Here is an 18,545-nt window from a genome sequence, read left to right on the forward strand (position 1 = left end):
CAGCCGCTTAAATCTTTCCTCCATTGGCAGTTGATGCAATTGTTAAAATAAAAAGTGGTGTTTGCGCTTAACCTTGGGGAATATTACAGTTTAGCATCCTTTTGTCTGAAAACAACCATTTACCACAACTCTAATGCAAAAGCAAAATATTGCAGATATTGGAAATCAAAAATAAAAACAACAGGAAGTGCTGGGAAAGCTCAGCAAGTCTGGCAGCACCTGTGGTGAGAGAAGCACAGTTAATGTTTTAAGTCCAATATGACTCTTTTTTTTGGAACCCAGTCACCTTTGTTATGTTGTTTTGGGTCCTTAGGGCATTTCTTTTAATCCAAGCTGACTCTAATGATTTTATTCCATTGTTAACCAGATTTTCATGAATTCAGCACATGCATCAACGGGTATCGATCAAGGATGAGACACATGGGCCAGGATGCAGAGAACCTATCATCTAATTTGATGGTGGGACAGGGTAAATGACTTATTCATGAATTTAGAACAAAAAAAAATGAATTTCAATTGATGAAAGGAAGTCAATCCCTCATTACATTTTTCTGAAAGCAAGGAATCATCCTGGGAATCCGTGTGTTGGAGCTTCTTAACTTGGCAGTAGACTGGTGCTGTGTAGTTTATCCCCTTACTTTTAGCAGCAGCAGTCAAATGTTGCTGAGTGATGTGGACAGGCAAGAGATAGCCTAGCTGCAATGGTAATTTTCCTGTTTTACTACTAGAATCTTCTAATATAAAAGAAAAATACTGCAACTGCTGGAAGTCTGAAATAAAAACAAAATGCGGGAGAAACTCAGCAGGTCTGGCTGCATGTGTGGAGAGAGAAAAACGGAGTTCATATTTCGTGTTGGCTATCAGTTTGTTAGAACTGAAAAGGTGTTGAAAATTGTGTTTTTATGCTGTTGACGGGGGGTTGGTGGGGAAGCAAGTGCCCAAAGATAAAGGGAGTGCTATTGGTGGTAAAAGAGAGATAACGATGTATAGTAGGTGTGAAAATGAGTGCTCTGCTGAGACCAAAGCCAATGAAACTCAAACCAGACACAACAGGGTTAAGAGGCTTTTTAATTAAAATGGAGGATGATAATTGGGCGGCACGGTGGCACGGTGGTTAGCACTGCTGCCTCACGGTGCCAGCGACCCAGGTTCAATTCCCGCCTCAGGCGACTGTGTGGAGTTTGCACATTCTCCCCGTATCTGCGTGGGTTTCCTCCGGTTTCCTCCCACAGTCCAAAAATATGAAGGTTAGGTGAATTGGCCAAGCTAAGTTGCTCATAGTGTTAGATGTAGGGGAATGGGTCTGGGTGGGGGCGGGTCGGTGTGGACTTGTTGGGCCGAAGGACCTGTTTCCACACTGTAAGTAATCTAATCTAACCTAACAGTCAGGCTCTGGAATTATTGAACACAATGTTGAGTCCTAGAGGCTATAAAGTGTCTCAGGGAAAATGAGATTTTGTTCCTCCAGCTTGCATTGAGCTGCCTACATACAGCAAGATGGTTTACTGCATTTGTTTGCTTTGTATTATTCTTTCTTGCCTGTATTTCTCCAACTTCCCACATATCTCCCCGTCAACCTTCCCAAACATGTTGGGTCCTGTAGTACAGTTTGAAAAATGTCTGCTGCCCTCTGGTGTCCTGACCAACTATTCCTCATGGTTTGAGAGTGCTACCAGGTTTTGCAGCTACGCAAGACATTACAACTGCTTGCCAAATATATTTTCCATGAAGAAGAACTGGGCAGTGACTGGGAACAGACACTGGTGAACGACTTTCCTTCTACAGCTTGAGAGACGGTCCCTCTAGTGGAGATGGATATAACTGTTGATCATCAATACAAGACAGTCACCAAGAAGTGTCACAGGGAATTTAGAAGAAACTGGAATGTGGAAACCACTCCCACATAGGGGCTGGTGGACGTGAATAGAACACAAACATTTAAGGAGCAGTTAGAAAAACACTTGAGGGAAAAGGGATAGAGGAATCATGATAAATTTAGATAAGATGGGAGGAGACTCAAGTAGAGTGTAAACACGTTAATGGAATTCAGAGACTAAATGGCCTATTTCTATGTTGTAGATCTTATCTAAATGTAATCCTGGGAATGTTCAGGTTGCTCTTAGCCCAAATTGTAGAGAAAACTGTCCAAAATACCTTCAAGTAGACTTTATTTCTTTATGCATACGACACTGAACAATCAATACACTTCAGCAATTCACAATATGATTAAAGTGCCAAAATTATCCGCATTAAGTCATGTCCAGAGTAGAAGGACTGTTTTCTTAAGAATCCTTTTGAATCTTGTAAGCGCTTTAAATCACTTTAAAATTACAGCCAGTGGATCTCTATCATCCTTGCAAGAAATTATAGCAGTCTTTTAGTACAAGTTAAATGTTCTCTAAATATTGATTATCTTTTAAACAATATTGATCATCAGTACGATATTAATCTGCTCCATTGGATTTTCAATCCAAGATTTGTTTCTGGATGGTGCTCATTCCTAATGCATTCTGAGTAAGATGTTGAAAAGTGTGGCCAAACTGGTATTTGTATCCTTGAAGTAAAATCAGAACAGGGTCATCATTTGCAATACAGTTACAGGTGCTTCAATCTATTACTTTAAATCTATTATTTTTTAGAAATGCATTAAACAGCTCAACCAAAACTGTATAAATAAAATTCTACAACTGCTTCAATTCAATCGAGGTCCAACGAACAATAAAAAGTAAGCAATTTTATTTTACTTCTACTAAATTTGAATATTTATTTAGAAAAGCAAAATGTGGTTGCTGAAAATGCTCAGCCAACCTGACAGGACCTGAAACAGAGTAAATGTTTCAGATTCTGTCCCTTTCCTGCATCTTCCAACATTTTTCTGTTGATCAAGACACATTGAGAACTTGGCATAAAAATAAGATGCTGGGAAGATAAAAGATAAAAAATAAGATCTTAACTCAGCAGGTCAGACGAGCTTTTGTAGAGAGAAACAGGTTTCATGCTTGAGATCAAGGTAGCCTTTCATCAGAGCCCAGACAACCTGAGAATTTGGTTATTGGGTCAGCCTAACATACTATTTACTCGGTCTGAGAGCACACCTGACTCAGGAACAAGAATGAAAATAATTTAATCTATCTTCACCGACTGAATAATTTATTGATCAGTTCCTCATGGATTGTACTGCCAAGAGGTTTGGGACTTGGGAGCTCTGTCCTGTACTGCTGAGAGTCTATGCCCTTAGACTGGACTGTCTCCATCTTAAGTCTTCAGCTCTTGGCGTAACCTAAGAATGATTATTGTCTGACTATCTGAAATTCTGGTGATCTCTCTGATTCTTTGTAACACATTTGTTTGTACAGGTTAGTCTATCCACTCTTATATCACACCTATCTTATACATCATATTACTAACATATGCTTTATTATAAGTTCTGTCATAAATCAACACTGGCAAATACATGTAAAAATAATGCCTGGGGAAAACTGGCGAATGTCACATGGCTGAGCTGGCATCTTCAAGGTTTGATGTTAAGAGGGGTAAGGGATTGGAAAGAACTGTAATTTGTGTTTCTAGCAACCCTATGGGCTTCACTGCGTTGAATTTTCATGGATTTAAACTACAAAGACAATTGGAGCATGTGATTTAGAATAAACCTTTAATGGGAATCCTGTTTCACCTGTCACTGGATCAGTATTTAGATATTTAAGGTAAAGGTTGCCTGAGATGAAGACGACAATATGAATGACACTTGGGACCTCCAAGCATTTTGTTAATAATCATTGGGTGCTACAGTTCTGTCATTTCTTCCAGGTTTACAATATAAACTAACTCTGCCATCTTGTTATATCCACTGCCAAATCCAAGCCAACCGACAATTGGAGGAAGAAATCCCCATCTTCCTCCTTGGGATCCTTCAACCACACGGCATCAACATCGACTTCACCAGTTTCCAAATCTCCCCTCCCCCTACCTCATTCAAGATCCAACCCTCTAACTTGGCACCACCCTCTTGACCTGTCTTACCTATCCATCTTCCTTCCCACCTATCTACTTCACCCTCCCCACCGACCTATTACTATTACCCCCCCGCCTGCATCCACCTACCTTACCAGCTACCTTCCCTTCAGCCCCACTCTTACCCCTCCACATCTCTCAGTCCTCTTCCCCCTCCACATTCTTGATGAAGGGCTTATGTTGAGTCTTGGATGCTGCGTGACCTGCTGTGTTTTTGCAGCACCACACTCTTTGACTCCATCTTGTTATAGAATGGCAATCAACTATTTCCAAATAACAGAAAACAACGCTACATGAGTGGCAAAGGTGTCAAATACCAATTGAATGTTTTTTTTTACTCATAGGATGTGAACATCACTAGCTAGCTACCGTCGAGAAGGTGAGCTGCCTTCTAGAACTGCTGCAGTCCATGTGCTAGATCCACAGTGCTCTTTGGGAGGGAATTCCAGGTTTTTAAGCCAGTGACAGTGAAGGAACAGAGACATTTTTCCAAGTCAGGATGATCATTGGCTTGGAGGGGAGCTTGAAGGTGATGATGTTCCCATGTATCTGTGGCCTTTGTACTTCTCGATGGAAATCGTTGTGTGTTTGGCAGGTGCTGTCTCAGGATCTTTGGTGAATTTCTGCAGGGTAACTTTTAGATAGTACACACTACTGCAACTGAGCGTCAGTGCATCCATAAACAATTATCAGGCCGCTTTGGCTTGATAGCGTCAGCGTCAAGGTTAAAAAAGTGATGTAGGGCAAGAGGATTGGCGGGCTAGGATCCAGCTTTAGGGACTGAGAGATTAGTACTAGGTGGGAGACAGTGTGCAAAGTCCTTATTTTTGTGGTTTGCAGTTTGTTAGCAATAGAATCTGATTGGGTGGGTATGGGGTAAGATTGAGTAATTTGCTCCTAGTTTAATGTTTGTAGTTGATTTGGCAGAAGAACCCAGCTCAGTGAAATGACATATGTGGGAATTCAGGGACACTTCCAGTCTCCATGGTGACCACATATGTAGGAAGTGTATTTAGCTGCAGCTCCTGATTGACCACATGGGGCCTAGCAGAGACCAAAAGGGCAACCTGTGCGCAGAGCCAGTGGATGTGGGTGAAGTCTTAAATTAATACTTCTCACCTGTATTCACAGAGGAGAAAGACATTGTAGCTGGAGATTTCAATTAGGATGGTGAGATTCTAAAGCATGGTAAGATTAATGAAGAGGAGGCATTAGATGTTTTAACAGTATAGAGGTGCATAAAACCCAAGGGCTTAATATAAATATCCCAGGTTGCTATGGGAAGCAAGGGAAGAGACTGCTGGGGCACTGGTGGAGATATTTAACAATGCTCTGGCTATAGGTGAAGTGCCAGATGACTAGTGGATAGCTAATGGGGTTCCTGTTTTCAAGAAAGGCATCAGGGATAAACCAGGTAATTACAGTTTAGTTAGTCTGACAAAAGTGGTCCGGAAATTAATGGAAAACGTTCTGAACGACAGGATTAATCAACATTTAGAAAGGCAGCGATTGATTAGTCAGCACAGATTTAGAGTCATAGAGATGTACAGCAAGGAAACAGACCCTTCGGTCCAAATTGTCCATGCCAACCAGATACCCTAAATTAATCTAGCGTCGTTTGTCAGCGTTTAGCTCATATCCCTCTAAACCCTTCCATTCATGGACCCATCCAGATGGCTTTCAAATGTTGTAAATATACCAGCATCCACCACTTCCTCTGGTGCAGCTCATTGCATAAGCGCACCACTCTTTGTGTGAAAAAGTTGCTTCTTAGGTCCCTTTTAAATCTTTCCCGTCTCACTCTAAACCCATGCCCTCAGGTTCTGGACTCCCCCAACTCAGGAAAAAGACATTGTTTATTTACCCTATCCATGCCCCTCATGCCCCTAAGCCTCTGTAACGTCATCACTCAGCCTCAACGCCCCATAGAAAATAGCCTCAACCTATTCAGACTCTCCCTGTAGCTCAAATCCTCCAACCCTGGCAACATCCTTGTAAATCATTTCTGAACCCTTTCAAGTTTCACAATATCCTTCCAATAGGAGAGCAACCAGATTTGCACACAATATTCCAAACATAGCCGAACCAATGTCCTGAACAGCTGCAACATGACCTCATAACCGATCCAAGAAGTGGCTAATGAAATTCAACGTGAGCAAATGCGAGGTCTTGCACTTTGGAAAAAAAGAATATAGGTGTGGACTATTTTCTAAATGGTGAGAAAATCCATAAAACCAAAGTACAAAAGGATCTGGGAGTGCTAGTCCAGGATTCCCTAAAGGTTGAGTTGCAGGTTAAGTCCATGGTTAAGAAAACAAATGTAATGTTGTCATTTATCTCAAGAGGGTTGGAATATAAAAGCAGTGATGAGCTTCTGAGACTTTGTAAAGCTCTAGCTAGGCTCCATTTAGAATACTGTGCCCAATTTTGGGCCCAACACCTCGGGAAGGACATACTGGCACTGGAGCGTGTCCAGCGGAGATTCACACGGATGATCCCTGGAATGGTAAGCCTAACATATGATGAAAGGCTGAGGATCTTGGGATTGTATTCATTAGAGTTTAGAAGTTGAGGGGAGATCTAATAGAAACTTACAAGATAATGCATGGCTTAGAAAGGGTGGGCACTGGGAGGTTGTTTCCGTTAGATGAGGAGACTAGACCCACGGGCACAGCATTAGAATTAAAGGGGGTCAATTTAGAACAGAAATGAGGAAACATTTCTTCAGCCGGAGAGTGGTGAACCTGTGGAATTCATTGCCACAGAGCGCAGTGGAGGCCGGGATGCTAAATGTCTTCAAGGCAGAGATTGATAACTTCTTGATATCGCAAGGAATTAAGGGCTACAGGGAGAATGTGGGTAAGTGGAGTTGAAATGCCCATCAGCCATGATCGAATGGCGGAGTGGACCCGATGGGCCGAATGGCCTTACTTCCGCTCCTAGGTCTTATGGTCTTATAACTCCTATACAGAGGAACTTTGATTATTCGAATGACACGAGCGACAAGTATTTTGTGGGATAATTGGATGCCGGAAATTACAGTTTAGTCAAGCATCGGGAGCTTGCAATCTTGCTGGATAAACTGAAATTCTGGTAATCGAATGCCAGATAATCGAGGTTCCTCTATACTCAATGCTTTGACTATTTAAGGAAAGGATGCCTTCTTCACTATCCTAGCTACCTGAGACTCCACTTTCAAGGAACTATGAACCTGCACTCTAAGGTGTCTTTGTTCAGCAACACTCCCCAGGACCTTACCATTAAATGTATAAGTCCTGTCCTGATTTGCCTTTCCAAAATACAGCATTTATCTAAATCAGATTCCATCTGCCACTCCTTGGACCATTGGCCCACCTGGTCAAGATCCTATTGTACTCTCAGGTAACCTGCTTTGCTGTCCATTACAGTCCAACTTTGGTCTCATCTGCAAACTTACTGACTGTACCTCGTATGTTCACATCCAAATTGATTATATAAATGATGAAAAGCAGTGGACCCAGCACCAATCCTTGTGGCACACCACTGGTCACAGTCTGAAAAGCGAGGCACCACCACCCCCTTCTGTCTTCTACCTTCGAGTCAGTTTGTATCCAAAAGGCTTGTTATCCCTGTATTTGTGTGATCTACCTGTGCTAACTTGTATACCATGAGAAAACTTGTCAAATGCCTTACTGAAATCCATACAGATCACATCCATCACTCTGCCTTCATCAATCATCTTCACTACTTCTTCAAAAAACTCAATCAAGTTAGTGAGACATGTTTTCCCTCGCAGAAAGCCATGTTGACTATCTCTAATCAGTCCTTACCTTTCCAAATACATGTACATCCTGTCCCTCAGGATTCCTTCCAATAACTTGCCCACCACTGATGTCAGGCTCACTGGTCTATAGTTCCCCGGCTTTTCCTTTTTCACCTTTCTTAAATAGTGGCACCATGTTATCCAACCTCCAATCTTCCAGTACCTCTCCTGCGACTATCGATGATCCAAATATCTCAGCAAGGGGCCCAGCAATCACTTCCCTAGCTTCCACAGAGTTCTAGGGTAAACCAGATCAGTTCTTGGGCATTTATCCACTTATGCATTTCAAGACATCCAGTACCTCCTCCTCTGTAATATGGACATTTTTCAAAATGTCACCATCTGTTTCCCTACATTCGATATCTTCCATGTCCTTCTCCACAATTAATACTGATGCAAAATACTCATTTAGTATCTCCCCCATCTCCTGCGCTTCCACAAATAGCCTGCCTTGCTGATCTTTGAGGGGTCCTATTCTCTCCCTAGTTACCCTTTCGTCCTTAATGTATTTATAAAATCCCTTTGGATTTTCCTTAACCCTATTTGCCAAACCTATCTCATGTCCCCCTTTTGCCCTCCTGATTTCCCTCTTAAGTATACTCCTACTGCCTTTATACTCTTCTAAGGATTCTCTTGATCCCTGCTGTATGCTTCCTTCATTTTCTTGACCAAAACCTCAATTTCTCTCATCACCCAGCATTCCCTACACCTACCAACCTTTTCTTTCACCCTTACAGGAATATACTTTCTCTGGACTCTTGTTATCTCATTTTTGAAGGCTTCCCATTTCTCAGCCATCCGTTTACCTGCGAACACCCGCACCCCATGACTGTCAAAATTGGCCTTCCTCCAATTTATAACTTCAACTTTTAGATTCTGTCTATCCTCTTCCATCACTCTTTTCAAGCTAATAGAATTATGGTCGCTGGCCCCAAAGTGCTCTCCTGCTGACACCTCAGTCACCTGCGCTGCCTTATTTCCCAAGAGTAGATCAAGTTTTGCACCTCCTCTAGTAGGTACATCCACATACTGAAACAGAAATATTTCTTGTACAACTTAACAAATGCCTCTCCATCTAAACCCTTAACACTATGGCAGCCCCAGTCTATGTTTGGAAAGTTAAAATGCCCAACCATTGCCACCCTATTATTCTAAAAGATAACTGAAATCTCCTTAGAAATTTGTTTGTCAATTTCCCACTGACTACTGGGGGGTGTTTAGTACAATTCCAATAATGTAATAATCCCTTTCTTATTTCTCAGTTCCATCCAAATAACCTCCCTGGACATATTCCCAGGAATATTCTCCCTAAGTATGGCCAAAAATGCCACTCCCCCTCCTCTCTTGCCCCCCTTTCTATCCTTCCTATCTCATTTGTATCCTGGAACATTAAGCTGCCATTCCTGTCCATCCCTGAGCCAAGTTTCTGTAATTGCTATGATGTTCCTAACCATACCCAGGGTTCATCTCCCTTCCCTGTTAGGCTCTTGCATTGAAGTAAATGCAGTTTAATTTACCTCATTCCCTGCTTTGGACCTGCCTGTCCTGACTATTTGATTTGCTCCTTTTCCAAGCTGTACCAGTCTCAGACTGATCTCTTTCCTCACTATCTCCCTAGGTCACACGTTGTGCCTCCCTCCCCCCCTCCCCTCCACATCCCCCCCTCCCCCCCCACCTTACTTTGTTGGTGGGAGTTCTTGTCTGACTAATTTAATTGAGTTTTGTTTAGAAAAGGCGACGAAGTACATTGATGAAAGTATTGCGTTTGACGTGAATACATGAATTTTAGTAAAGCCTTTGACAATGTCCCACATGCCCAAAAGTTAAGAACACATGGGATCTAAGGCAAGTTGGCAAACTGGATCCAAAATTGGCGTACAAATAGGAGGCAAAGGATTATGGTGGAGGATTGTTTTTGTAATTGTAATTGTGACCAGTGCTTACCACAGGAATTGGTGCTGGGGCCCCTGCTGTTTGTTACATACATGGCGACATATAATTAATAAGTTTGCAGATGACATGAAATCTGATGGTGGTGTTGATAGTGAGGCTAGTCTCAAGGCACAGACTGATATTGTTCTGTTAGCAATTCGAGCAGAAGAGTAATTCTGAGGTAAATGGGAAGTAATGCATTTTGGGAGGTCCAATGAGGGAAGGATATATACAATGAATGGTAAACCCCTATGGAGTACTGGGGAATAAAAATACCTTGTTGTACAAGTTCATAGATTCCTGAAGGTGCCAGCACAGGTAGATATAGTGCTGAAGGCATGCAGGATGCTTGCTCCTGTATTCTACACCTTGGCTAATGAAGGCAAGTCTTGTCACAATTTTATGAAACATTGGTTAGGCCACACATAGAATACTATGTGCAATTCTGGTAGCCACACTATTGGAAGGATGTGATTGCACTGCAGACGGTACAGAGGAGATTCACCAGGGTGTTGCTTGCGAACAAAAAGTCTCAATTATGAAGAGAGACTGAATTAGCTGAGTTTGTTTTCCTTGGAGCAGAGGAAGCTGAGGAGGGATCTGATTGAGGTAAACGTAATTACGACAGTCATAAATAGAATAGATCATGAGAATTTTTTCCCCATGGCTGATGTGTCTAAGGCTAGATGGCATAGGTTTAAGGTGAGCAACAGTGATTTAGAGGTTTCTGAGGAAGTGCTTTTTCATCCAGAGGATGGTAGAAATACAGAATGTATTGTTTGAGAGGGTGGTGGATGCAGGTACCCTCACAATATTTAAGAAGCAGCTGGATGAGCACTTAAAATGCCAGGGCATGGTTGACAATGGACCAGGTGCAGGAAAACAGGATTAGTATTATTTGTAGCTTGCTGGTCAACATAGATATGGTGGACTGAAGGGCCTGTTTCTACGTAAAAACAATGACTGTAGATGCTGGAAACCAGATTCTGGATTAGAGTGATGCTGGAAAAGCACAGCAGTTCAGACAGCATCCGAGGAGCAGGAAAATCGATGTTTCGGGCAAAAGCCCTTCATCAGGAATACAGGCAGAGTGCCTGAAGGGTGGAGAGATAAATGAGAGGAGGGTGGGGGTGGGGAGAAAGTAGTATAGAGTAGGGGAGTGGGGGAGGGGATGAAGGTGATAGGTCAGGGGGGAGGGTGGGGGAAGGTAGCAAAGAGTACAATGGGTGAATGGGAGTGGGGATGAAGGTGATAGGTCAGAGAGGAGAGGGTGGAGTGGATAGGTGGAAAAGAAAATAGGCAGGTAGGACACATCATGGGGACAGTGCTGAGCTGGAAGTTTGGAGCTGGGGTGAGGTGGGGGAAGGGGAAATGAGGAAACTGTTGAAGTCAACATTGATGCCCTGGGGTTGAAGTATTCCAAGGCGGAAGATGAGGCGTTCTTCCTCCAGGCTTCGGGTGGTGAGAGAGCGGCGATGAAGGAGGCCCAGGACCTCCATGTCCTCGGCTGAGTGGGAGGGGGAGTTGAAATGATTGGTGCGGGTGTTTCCCTAAAGTGCTCTGCTAGGAGGCATCCAGTCTCCCAATGTAAAGGAGACCGCATTGGGAGCAACAGATACAATAAATGATATTGGTGGATGTGCAGCCTGTTTCCATGCTGAATGGCTATGTGTTGGAATGGCACTTGTTCAGACATGTGGGGAACATGCCATCACACTCTGGTCTTGTGTCTTGTAGGTGGTGGACAGACTTTAACAAATCATAAAGTGGGTTACTCACTATAGGATTCCTAGCCTTGGACCTGCGCTTACAGCTATTGTATTATATGGCTAGTTCCAGTTCAGTTTCTGATCAATGTAACCCCCAGGATGTTGATAGTGGGATTCAGCGATGGTAATGTCATTGAATGTCAAGGGCCAGTGGTTAGATGGTCTCTTACTGGAGATGGTCATTGCCTGGCATTTCTGAGGCACAAATGTTACTTGTCCCTTGTCAGCCCAACCTGGATATTGTCCAGAATCTTGTTGGATTTGGAGGAATCCAAATCTTATATCTGAGGAATCGAGCATAGTGCTTAGCATTGTTCAAAAGTTAAAATATTTGCAAGTTAATCTTAAGAATGATTGTCCTATGGAGCACGTGGAATAAGTTATTGTGGAACTTGAATAAGTGAATTGTGTCCCTTTTCAGCTCACAATGTTTACCTGCAGCAAACGTAGTAGAAGCTGTCCAGTGTCAGAACGGGACTCCCAAGCTGCAATAGGTGCTAGCGAATTTTGAGAAGATTTATAGCTCAGGTTAAGGTTCTGGATGTAAATTTGCTCACTGAGCTGGAAGGTTCATTTTCAGACGTTTTATCACCATACTAGGTAACATCATCAGTTAGGAGATAGTGAGATCTGCAGATGCTGGAGATCAGAGATTCCTGATGAAGGGCTCTGGCCCAAAACATTAATTTTCCTGGTCCTTGGATGCTGCCTGACCTGCTGTGCTTTTCCAGCAACACACTCTTGACCGACATCATCAGTGACCCTCCGGATGAAGCACCTGTGGCAGTGCTAAATGCATATATAGAAAGTGGGCCATGCCACCAGTGCTTCATCTGGAGGCTCACTGATGACGTTACCTAGTATGGTGATGAAACGTCTGAAAACAAACCTTCCAGCTCAGCGAGTAAACCTACATTCTGCAATAGGTGCTATTTTATCAGAGTTGACCATCACAATGCAATCATTGTCTGATGAGAGGAAGGCAGCTACAGTATCAGGGAAAGTTACTGGTGAAGAGTATAAATGGGTGCAACAAATGACCAAATGTAAATCTGGAAAAAGGATTTTGGAATATGTTGAAAAAAGTCACCGGGAGTTCAGAGTTATCAAGAAGTGAAAATGTGTTCCAACAGAATTCTTTTAACAAACAAGAACATTCTATTTGTTGTTATTCCTTTCTCTACTTTGTGCTAAACAGTAAAATGTGGATTCACATTTGACACACTGATATGTTCTGCCTTCAGTCTGAGCTGGATTGTGTAGGGTTGTATGGCTGGGGGAAGAGTGCACCAACAACCCCACCAGCTATTTGTCAGGGATGTATAAAATGCAGCTCATCAGGTAGTGAAGTGTGGCCTGTGAAGGTGCAACTATTCCTTATACCAGAGGTATACCCCACCCCTCCAACCGTAACAAGAACAGATGCACCCTGGTGCTCATCTTCCACCCTACTAACCTTCGCCTAAACCACATCATCCGATGACATTTCCATCACCTCCAAATGGACCCCACCACCAGGGATATATTTCCCTCCCTACCCCTTTCCGCCTTCCGCAAAGACTGTTCCCTCCGTGACTACCTGGTCAGGTCCATGCCCCCCAACATCCCACCCTCCCTTCCTGGGACCCTCCCCTGCCACCGCAGGAATTGCGAAACCTGCACCCACACCTCCTCCCTCACCTCCATCCAAGGCCCCAAAGGAGCCTTCCACATTCATCAAAGTTTTATCTGCACATCCACTAATATCATTTATTGTATCCGTTGCTCCCGATGCAGTCTCCTCTACATTAGGGAGACTAGACGCCTCCTAGCAGAGCGCTTTAGGGAACATCTCCGGGACACCCGCACCAATCAACCCCACCGCCCTGTGGCCCAACATTTCCAACTCCCCCTCCCACTCTGCTGAAGACATGGAAGTCCTGAGCCTCCTCCACTGTTGCACCCTCACCACCCGATGCCTGGAGGAAGAACGCCTCATCTTCTGCCTCAGAACACTTCAACCCCAGGGCATCAATGTGGATTTCGCCAGTTTCCTCATTTCCCCTTCCCCCATCTCACTCCAGCTTCAACCTTCCAGCTCAGCACCGCCCTCATGACCTGTCCTTCTTTTCCACCTATCTACTCCACCCTCCTCTCTGACCTATCACCTTCATCCCCACCCCCATTCACCCATTGTACTCTTTGCTACTTTCTCCCCACCCCCACCTTCCCTCTCATTTATCTATCCACTCTGCAGTCACCCTACCTCTATTCCTGATGAAGGGCTTTTGCCCAAAACATCGATTTTCCTGCTCCTCAGGTGCTGCCTGGCCTGCTGTGCTTTTCCAGCATCACTCTAGTTTAAACTCTGGTTTTCAGCATCTGCAGTCCTTATTTTTACCCTCTTATTCCAGAGGTTGTCAACTTCGGGCATGTCATCCCCTCAGGATCCACCAAAAAGTTGCAAAGGATCTGCCAGCACACATCTACTGTATTGTGGCTTCTCTCAATATGAGAGTTCGATCAAAATAACTGATGTTGCAACAATTGCCATTTGCGGAAAGGAGTTCCAAATTTCCAATGAGTTCAAGAGTTCCAATGGAATGCATCCCAGGGTACTAAAAGAGATGGTGGGAGAAAGAGCAGGTGAACTGCTGGTAATTTTCCAAATCGATGGACTCTAAGGCAGTCCCAGCAGATTGGAAAATAGCAAATGAGACACCACCGTTTAAAAAGGGAAGTAGACAAAAGATGGGGAATTATATACCAGTGAGCTTAACCTCGGTCGTGAGGAAGATGCTTGAGTCTATTATCAATGAAGAAAAAGCAGCACATCTTGAAAAAAATTGTCCCATTGTACAGACACAGCATGAAGGGCAGGTCATGCTTCATAAAGCTTTTGGAATTCCATAAAGACATTTCACATCAAGGTGGACAACGAGGACCCAGTGGATATGGTATACCTAGATTTGCAAAATCATTTGTCAAGGTGCCCTACATGAGGCTGCTGCATAAGGTCGGAGTAGGCTATTAGCGTGGATAGAGTGGTTGACTGATAGGATGCAAAGAGTGGGGATAAATGAGTACTATTCTGGCTGGCAATCAGTGAGTAGTGGTGTGGCTCAGGGATCAGTGTTAGGACCACAATTATTCACAATTTACATAGACAATATGGAGTTGGGGACCACATGTATGGTGTCAAAATTTGCCGATGACACGAAGATCAGCGACAGAGTAGAGTGTGCAGAGTAGAGAGCACTGTGAAACTTTGCAGAGGAACATAAATACATTGAATGAGTGGGCAAAGGTCTGGCAGATGGAATACAATGTTAGTAAATGTGAAGTCATACATTTTGGTAGGAGTAACAGCAAATAGATGATTACTTGAACGGTAAAAAGTTGCAGTATGCTGATTTGCAAAGGGACCTGAACATCCTTGTGCATGAATCGCAGAAGGTTGGTCTGCAGGTACAACAAGTTAGGAAGGTGAATGGAATTTTGTCTTTTATTGCTAAAGGGGTTGAGTTTAAAAGCAGGGAGGTTATGTTGCAGCTGTACAAGGTGCTGGTGAGGCCACACCTGGAGTACTTGCATGCAGATTTGATCTCCTTACTTAAGAAAAGATGTACTAGCACTGGAGGGGATGCAGAGGAGGTTCATGAGATAGAATCCAGAATTGAGTGGATTGGCTTATGAGGAAAGGCTGAGTAAATAGGGATTATATTCACTGGAATTCAGAAGACTTAGAGGGGATCTTGTAGAAATATATACAATTATGAAGGGAGTCAATAAAATAGAAATAGATAGGATGTTTCCACTGGTGGGTGAGACCAAGAAAAGAGGGCATGGCTTCAAGATTAGAGGAAATAGGTTGAGAACTGAAATGAGAAGTAAATTCTTCACCCAGAGGGTTGTTAATCTATGGAATTCCTTGCCCAAGGAAGTAGTTGACGCTACTTCAGTAATCGCTTTTAAAGCTAACATAGATACTTTTAGAAAAATAAAAGAATTAAGGGAAATGGGGAAAAAGCGGGTAAGTGGATCTGAGTCCAAGGAGAGATGAGCCATGATCTTACTGAGAGGTGGAGCAGGTTCAAAGGGCCGGACGGCCAACTCTTGCTCCTAGTCCTTATGTTCTTATATACTTTCTACCAGGTTTTGTGCAGATGTGTTTCCTAAGTTTACTCCTAAAGCGATCTGACAATAACGCCCTAACCAGATTCCCCAACCAGTGGAAATAGTTCCTCTCAATTACTATATCTGCTCACCTTCATTTATTGAACCCCTAATCAAATTATCCCTTTCTAAATTCAAGATAATATAATCTTAATCTGTGTAACCTTTTCTTGCAATTAACACTTGAAATTAAGGTAACATGCTTGTAAATTGATGCTCTTTAAAGCTAATATGTCTTTCCTAAGCTGTGGTGCCTAGAATTGTATTAATCCTATATCTTACCTGGTATATGGCCTGTATATTGAGGCAACATGCCCATTTCTGAAGGATAAATGTGACTAATCCTGGGTAAAGTTTCATTCTCTTTCACTGAGTTCTCAGTTGGAATTGATGCAGATTTTGTCTTATTAAGCATTTGATCAAATTCAATCAACGCACAATTAGTCAGGGCAGGATAGCTGGCTCCAAGCAGAAATTGAGCTCGAGGTACATACCCTGTGTACCCTGTGAAACAAAATGTACAGCTTTAAACTCTGCTCACCAAAACACAGTAGTAAAGTTTGCAATCAATGTACTGTCCTTGGAAAACTAAGTACCATGTGGTAGACCCTTTAAATCACATAGAGAAACAAAACGTGTGGGAGAAACTCAGCAGGTCTGACAACATCTGTTCTGAAGAAGAGTTATTGAACTTGAAACATTAACTTTGCTTCTCTTTCTCCACAGATGGGTCTCTCCACCATTTTCTGACTTTATTTCAGATCTCGAATATCCAGAGTTTTGCTTTTGTTTGAATCATATTCAAACATCCGTCCTCCTGGAATTCTGTAGCTCACATTCTGACTTCTCAAAGACTTTTTGCCATCTCCAAGGCACAAGTCAGGGACATGATGGAATATTTTCCACTTGCCTAGGTGCTTGCAGCTCCAACAACACTCAAGAAGCTTAACACCATCTAGGACAAAACAGCCCGCTTGACTGGCGCCACATCTAACACCGTCAACACTCACTCTCTCAACCGCAATGCATAGTGACAGTATTATACAAGATGCACTGCAGTAACTCACCAAAACTCCTCAAACAACATCTTGCAAGCCTATAAACTCTACCACCTAGAATGACAAGGTGAGCATATGCATGGAATCCCAACAAGCGCAATTTCCACTCCAAGCCACTCACCATCCTATCTTGGAAGTATATTGGCATTTTTTCACTGTTACTGGGTCAAACTTTGGGTTCCAATAGCATTGAAGGTGAATATATACTTCAAGGACTACTGTGATTCAAGAAAGTATTTCATGATCACTATTTCCAACACATTAGGAATGAACAATAAATGTTGGCCCAGCCAGTGACACCCACGTCCAATTAATGAATAAAAAGGAAAATTGGTGGAAGATGTAGCTTGGCAAAGGGGCTACATTAACTGGGAAGATGTCAACACTTCTCAGCTGGGTTTCCATTAAGGCCTTGATGTTAATGCAGTCATTCAGATTAAGTGTATGGATAGCAGGGTTTTATTCATGAACATCATGGAGATTCTGAACGTGATGCTGAGGACGATAGTGAGAGCTGAGCTGCAGAATCTGCAGAAAAGGGTCACTCCTAAGGGAAGGAAATTGAGAAAGTTAACAGTCATCTGGCACATGGAGCAGAAAGGTCAATTGGGGAGGGAGATGGAGCAATTATGGTTGTTGCTTATACTAAGCCAATCAGAGGATGCAAAGGGATGCACAAAAGGGCTCAATAGAGTTTTACAACAGGGGGAATAGTCTGGGATAAAGATGCTGGATGGTTGAGGAGCACTAGGGGAAGGAATGGGGACAGCAGAGTGGACAAGTGGAAGGAGCCATGATCAGAGAAGTGAGGGGGAAATGAACAGTAACTGGAAAATAAATTTAAAAAAGACCAAAAATGGAAATAGATTTTGGGCTTGTACTTGGAGTGGGAACCAAAAATCACTTCTGGATAGATTGGGAGAATGCAAGTTTTTGGTTTAGTTACATAAACATGAGGAATTATAAAAGACAGGGTAAATGGGCAATAAGAAATAAACAGTAATAATTGGTAGGAGTTCAGAATTAAAGCCAGAAGATCATTAGGAGGATAATAACAGCTTCGAATCAAAATGAAGCATCAGTGGGTTGCTGCCCAGGTTTGGAGACAGGTGAAGCGAATGAAGCCCAGAAGCTCCTTGGTGGATGGTCCACTGAGGATGTTTTCACAGGAACGATGGTCTCCGGGCTGGGACAAGATGATGATGATAAAATCAGAGGACATCATAAATTCCAACCCCTATCATTTTTGTCAATGACTGAAATATCGAGTAGGCCGTGTGTACATACACCACCTGCACTGTGGATGCCAACGTGCATTGATGAAGTGAGTTTTTAAAAAGTCATTTTGGAAATTATGAAAACCAAATAGAACTTTTTCCAAACTGCATGTGAGCAGAAGTTTAATAAAGTTTGTGCAGGCAGTTGTGAAAGCCAGGTTACAAAGACTTTAAGGGGAGCGGATCCTGATTGGCTCAGTTAGTAACTAATGGGACTCTTAATTTACTGTAATGGTCTCATTGAGGGATGATCTTTATTTTAGTATTAATTTAAGGTGTTGATAAATTGTGTTCAATAAACTCAGCAGGAAGTATTTAGATCAGGTAATTTGATCACAGCTCATTGGCAGATGGTTTGTTCCATTACAAACTGGAATATTCTTTGGAAGGTTCTTGAACTTGCTATGAAATAAAATTAAAATACTGTGGTTGCTGGAGATCTTAAATAAAAGAAGCATCTTCAAAGAGAGAAATAGAGTTAATGTTTTGCACCCAATATCACTCTGGACTCAAAATATGAATGTTTCTCTCTCCAGGAATG

At 42.7% G+C, this 18,545-nt stretch overlaps 1 protein-coding gene across 2 annotated transcripts in view; it reads right to left on the reverse strand.

Annotated features, from left to right (window-relative positions):
* Positions 1-2,160: 2,160 nt before the first annotated feature.
* LOC140482544 (ciliary microtubule inner protein 2B-like) overlaps positions 2,161-18,545 on the reverse strand; it is a 30,044-nt gene continuing 13,659 nt past the window's right edge. For both annotated transcript variants that reach the window (XM_072580085.1, XM_072580086.1), the window contains exons 5-6: positions 15,952-16,173; positions 2,161-2,554 (exon numbers count right to left, since the gene is read on the reverse strand). In XM_072580085.1, the coding sequence (XP_072436186.1) occupies positions 2,466-2,554; positions 15,952-16,173 (311 nt within the window). In that variant the 3' untranslated portion in view covers positions 2,161-2,465. The remainder of the gene's footprint in view (positions 2,555-15,951; positions 16,174-18,545) is intronic.

The sequence above is a fragment of the Chiloscyllium punctatum genome, chromosome 1 (genome assembly GCF_047496795.1).
Source record: "Chiloscyllium punctatum isolate Juve2018m chromosome 1, sChiPun1.3, whole genome shotgun sequence".
Lineage (NCBI taxonomy): Eukaryota > Metazoa > Chordata > Chondrichthyes > Orectolobiformes > Hemiscylliidae > Chiloscyllium > Chiloscyllium punctatum.